Source organism: Galeopterus variegatus, unplaced genomic scaffold (assembly GCF_000696425.1).
Source record: "Galeopterus variegatus unplaced genomic scaffold, G_variegatus-3.0.2 Scaffold6939, whole genome shotgun sequence".
Lineage (NCBI taxonomy): Eukaryota > Metazoa > Chordata > Mammalia > Dermoptera > Cynocephalidae > Galeopterus > Galeopterus variegatus.
Genome location: NW_007733050.1, coordinates 58799 through 64360, shown reverse-complemented (window position 1 = coordinate 64360; position 5562 = coordinate 58799). Strand labels below are relative to the sequence as shown.

The following is a 5562-nucleotide window of genomic DNA, read 5'->3' as shown; positions in this document are numbered from 1 at the left end:
AGGGTTGCGATCCGTTGCCGGACACGAAAAAAGACAAAAAGGAAAAAAAAAAAAAAACCTTGTAAATACCTAGTTAAACTCACAGATGGTAAGAGACTTTTCTAGGAGCCCAAAACAAAAAGTGAAGTGAAAAACAGAAAGGTAAAAATGTGAGAGAATATTCTAGTTGTCTCTTAGGGGAAAGCCAACCTTGATAAGCTAGGGCTTTAGTCTTATCCTCTACATGGGCACAGAAGACAAGGCCCTAGTTTTGCAGAGGAAAAGTTAAAAAAAAAACAGCCACATAAAACTAGGACTCTCCAAGGGTTACATCCTCATTAAAAGTGTAGACAAGAAGGGCCGACCCCGTGGGCGCACTCGGGAGAGTGCGGCACTGGGAGCGCAGCGACGCTCCCGCCGTGGGTTCGGATCCTATATAGGAATGGCCGGTGCGCTCACTGGCTGAGCGCGGTGCGGGCGACACCACACCAAGGGTTGCGATCCCCTTACCAGTCACGAAAAAGACAAAAAAAAAAAGTGTAGACAAGAACAAATGACTGGGGATTTTGGCTGTCATAGCCCGGGGCCTGGATAGGGGGGAAAATGTCTCATCTTAGAATTTGTCACCACAGGTCTCTTTACTCAGGTTTAGGGTTCAAATATATATTGGGAACAATGAGGTCACTGAGGTACCAGAAAAAGACATTCTGTAAGACATATCCTCAAAAAGCCATATGGGTTCCCACTGAAAAGCTCTACTAAAGGTGATCTCAAAGTCCAAAATTATAAAATAAGTGAGAAAGCAATTCACCAAAATGATATAACAGATTGTGGAAAGTTGTTAAGGACAATATTAAAAAGGAAAAAAAAGTTCACTGGAAAATAGAGAAAAAAGCTTATCATGTTGGGGCAATAAAAGGTTCTAATGTTTGTTCTTCAAAAAAAGCGCAAAAGTTAGAGGGGAAAAAGGAGGGGAGAAGGCACTTGTGAAAAAAAATGTAAATTCAAAATGTGTCCCCCACCATGGTAGTTGAAAATATGTCCACAAATTCTTTGATACTTTCCCCTTCAAGAGTTGGAACTTAATTCCCTTCCTGAGAGTGGGCTAAACTTCAGTAAATTGTTTCCAAAGAACAGAATACAGTGGAAATTAACAGTATACAACTTCTAAGACTATAACATAAAAGGCTTTGTGGCTCCTCCTTGTTCTCTCTGGGATGACTTGCTCTGGAGAAAACCAGCTGTCATATCGTGAAGACATGCAAAAGTTGTCTGATTGTGAGATCCATAGAGTGAGGAACTGAAATCTCCTGCCAATAGCCAGCAAAGATCTGAAGCCTTTGCCAAAAACCACGTAACTGAACCAGCTGGAAAGTGAATTCTCTAGCCCTAGTCAATCCTTCAGATTACTGCAGTCCCCGCCATTAGCTTGACTGCAACCTTATGAAAGACTATGAGAACCACCCAAAAAAAAAAAAAAAAAAAAAAAAAAAAAGGAAAAAAAAAAAAAGAAGACCTTGCTGAAAAAATGTTAGGAAAAAAAAAATTAAATCAATAGGTGAGGGAAACAATAGTAGAAAAATTAATCCAAAGTACAACCAAAAAGGGGGAATAGCATTTTGAATTTCTAGCGTATAAAAATTACAAGCTTCTAGAAACACTGTTCATTCTGCAATATAAAATAATGCCAAGTATCAATTTTCAGTGAGATTTTAAAATCAAAATGCCACTAATTAAAAATCTCTTCTAGAAACACTGTTCATTCTGCAATATAAAATAATGCCAAGTATCAATTTTCAGTGAGACTTTAAAATCAAAATGCCACTAATTAAAAATCTTCTCAAATATATGTTAAAGAACAGCCATACTTAATCAAAAACATCCTCAGAAAAGAAGTAACTTTCATAAAGCAGAAATGTTCTCATGCTCTTCCATCTGGCTTCCAAGGCTCTCCATATCTGATCCCACACCCTGAATATATAACTCCCAGACCAACAAGAGTGATTTCATGTGTCACACCTTCATGTCACTGTACTGTATTTTCTCCTAAATACACTTCTTGTTTGTACCCAAAGTTTACTACCTCCTATCTTCCAAAGACCAATTAAAGCCCACTTTCCTCATTAAGTTTTCTAAAATGATCCCAGAAAATTCAATTCCTTTTTCCTATTTCCAACTACAGTTAGTAGCCCATTAAAATACTATCAAGTCAACAACCTTTGTTAAATAAAGCCTATAACAAGAAGATACAGTGAAATAAAGTGAAATGGAAACAGTAAAATTCCTATCCAAATAGTCTTTTAACACCTGCTTTATTATAACCAACCTCTAAAATTAGAGACTCCACAATAGAAAATGAGTCCAAATTCTATATGAAAAATGAGAAAAATTTTCCAAAGTATTCTCTCAGAAAATTGACACCATGAATTGTTAAGACATTTTATATTAATCAAAAATACATCTCCAGCAAAGCAATAAACCTACTCTGCAGTTTGTGACACTAACCCATTAATAAAACCAGAATAAAAAAGGACAGAAAGGAAGGACAGTAAGTAGTGTTTATTTTACTTTACAAGCCTTTTTATGTAATCCATTGAATCCCAATGAAAAATGTTTCATTTTTAAATTCCCCAGAATCTGGCACTATCTAAGCCTGAAAACATTTAATTGATGCTTCTTGTATACGTAACAGCAAAATCAATTACCTTTGTATTACCACTACTCATGTATCAACTGGATATTCTATTGGTTTAGTTTTAGGCATTAAGGCCTTTGCATTTCTATAGGTCTGAGTCTAAAATTTTGAACTAACTACAGTATGCCTTCTTCAGAATTAGCTAATAATTCAACTGCATATAATTTTCCAACTTATAAAGTAAATCCTCCTTTCATCCATATATATCTTAAATATCTTTATGTAACCAAACAACATAATGACAAAAACAGCTTTCTTTCCTTAAAACAATGTTTTAATATAGTAAATAGCTACATTTTAAGAAATTCTACTTAATTCCTATAAAAATATAACTTTGGTCTTACCATGATAAATATCTTGTAAAGAACCACCTCCACAAAACTCCATGCAAATCCAAAGTTTATCTCGCCTATAAAAAGAAAATAAGCATGTATCATATCTTCATGATTAAAATCGTCTATTTGGGGTAATAAGGTTTTTTTTTGGTCATTGGCTGGTATGCAGATCTGAACCCTTGACCTTGGTGTAGTAACACTTAATTTTAACCAACTGAGCTAACTGGCCAGCCCTGTTTGGGTTAATAAGTACCTTAAGATTGTATGTTATGACCTTGAAAAACCATATAAATGCAATGAGCTATCTTAAAAGAAACTAATTAATCTTTATGTGTAAATGAATTAAAATAATGTTACTATAATTCAATCCGAGGTTTTAATACTTAAAATACACTATTTGTAGGACATAAAGCTGTCATCAGGCACATCCAAATTATGAGATTTTGCTTTATTTAAAAGCTTCCCCTTACCCACAGTATATCCATCTACCCTGATTCATCACAGAATACTGGCAACACATCATAAAGTATATCACTTTGATAGCACTCTCATCAAAAAAACAGATGAATATAAATGTTACCTTCATATCTAGATTCAACAACGATCTTCCCAAAATAATCTGTTAAAATTTGTCACTTATCTTTAGATAGCACTTCATTCTCACACTCACATTCTAAGATACCATAATCATATAATCATAGGAGAAATAATTAGCAAAGATTTATATAGCTTATTCCTTTGTTTATTCCTTTATTCAATCATTCATTTACATCACCTCTTAAACTATACCAGGGAGGAGCCAAGGGTGGCCCCCTCTGCCTGGAAGCAAGCAAGAGAGCACATCCAGGGTTCGACAGCAGGAACCAGGGGAAGGATCCCCTGCCTGGAAGCAGACAAGGAGCACACCAAAAACACCACTTCCATGTGGGTCGTCCACCAGAGCCATCACCACTGCCACGGCTGCCACAAAAGCAGTGAATGACACAGCAGTAGTCACAGCTACCATGCAGGCTACCCACCAGACACTGGACTTCATTGACACAAGGAAAGTCACCAGTGGAGACCAGAATAAGAAGAGGATGTCTTTCTCCTCAAAGCCCACTCCAGAATATTAGAAGAAGCAACTGGGGCTGGCCTGGTGGCGCACTGCTACAGTGTGCTGCTTGGGAGTGCGGCGGCGCTCCCGCCGAGGGTTCGGATCCCACATACAGACCGGCTGCTCACTGGCTGAGCGAGGTGCGGGCGCAACACCGAGGGTCGCGATCCCGTTGCCGGTCCCGGTCCAGTACGGGCGCGACACTGAGGGTTGCGATCCGTTGCCGGTCACGAAAAAAGACAAAAAAAAGGAAAAAAAAAAAAAAAAAAGAAGAAGAAGCAACTGTTCTACCAGATGACCAGACATCAATGCAGACATACTAGAAATACAAAAACCCGAGAAAATATGACACCATCAAAAGAATACAGTAATTCTCAAATACCAGACCCCATAGAGCTAGAAACCCTTGAGATGACTAAAAAGGAATTCTGAGCAACAATCTTAAGGAAACTCACTGAGATAAAAGAAGACTCAATTAGACAACATAATGAAATGAGAAAAAAAATCCGGGATACGAAGGAGGAAATTTACAAAGAGATTGATACCTTTAAAAAGAATGTAGCAGAACTCATGGAACTAAAAGATTCATTCAACAAAATTAAGAACACAACTGAGAATTTAAGTAGCAGGCTAGAACAAGCAGAAGAAAAGAATTTCTGATCTCAGAGACAGTCTTTTCAAAATAACCCAGGTGGACCAAAAAAAAAAAAGGAAAAAAGAACTTTCAAAAAATGAAGAAAATCTAAGAGAGCTAGCAGACAGCCTTAAGCACAAAAACATTCAAATCATGGGTGTTCCAGAAGGGAAGGAGAAAGGAAAAGGCAAGAAAAACCTATTCAATAAAATAATAAAGAAAAACTTCCCAGGTATAGGGAGAGACATGACATTCAGATCCAAGAGGCTCAAAGATCCCCAAACAGATTCAACCCTAAAAGATCATCTCCAAGACACGTTATAGTCAAACTGGCAAAGCTCAAAGACAAAGCGAGAATCTTAAAAGAAGTAAGAGAAAAGCATCAAGGAGCCCCTATCAGACTCACAGCAGAGACTCTATCAGACTTCTCAACAGAGACTCTACAGGCCAGAAGAAAATGGGATGATATATGAATACTATACCCAGCAAGGGTATATAGCAAGAATACTATACCCAGCAAGGGTATAGTATTTCCTTCAGAAATGAGGGGAAAATTGTGTACTTTCCAGACAAAAACTGCAGGAGTTTACCACATCACCAGCCCTACAAGAAATTCTCAAGGAAGTCCTGCACCTGGAATCTGAAAAACAATAATTACTACCATGAATATACAAAAAAGAATGGAACCCACTGGATGAACAAAAATGCAAACAAGAAACTGCATCTTATCACCACAAAAAACCATGACAATGTAATAATGCCCCTGCTTTACTTCTGAGTTTAGTAATTTTGGTCTTCTCTCTCTTTTTTTCTTGGTCAGTCA

The 5562-nt window shown here is 37.3% G+C and overlaps 1 protein-coding gene across 1 annotated transcript in view; it reads right to left on the bottom strand.

Annotated features, from left to right (window-relative positions):
- The window catches only part of LOC103606904 (mitogen-activated protein kinase kinase kinase kinase 3-like), a 113314-nt gene that overhangs the window by 51741 nt on the left and 56011 nt on the right, over positions 1-5562 (bottom strand). The window contains exon 5 of the mRNA XM_008591462.1: positions 3019-3083. Within this exon, the coding sequence (XP_008589684.1) occupies positions 3019-3083 (65 nt within the window). The remainder of the gene's footprint in view (positions 1-3018; positions 3084-5562) is intronic.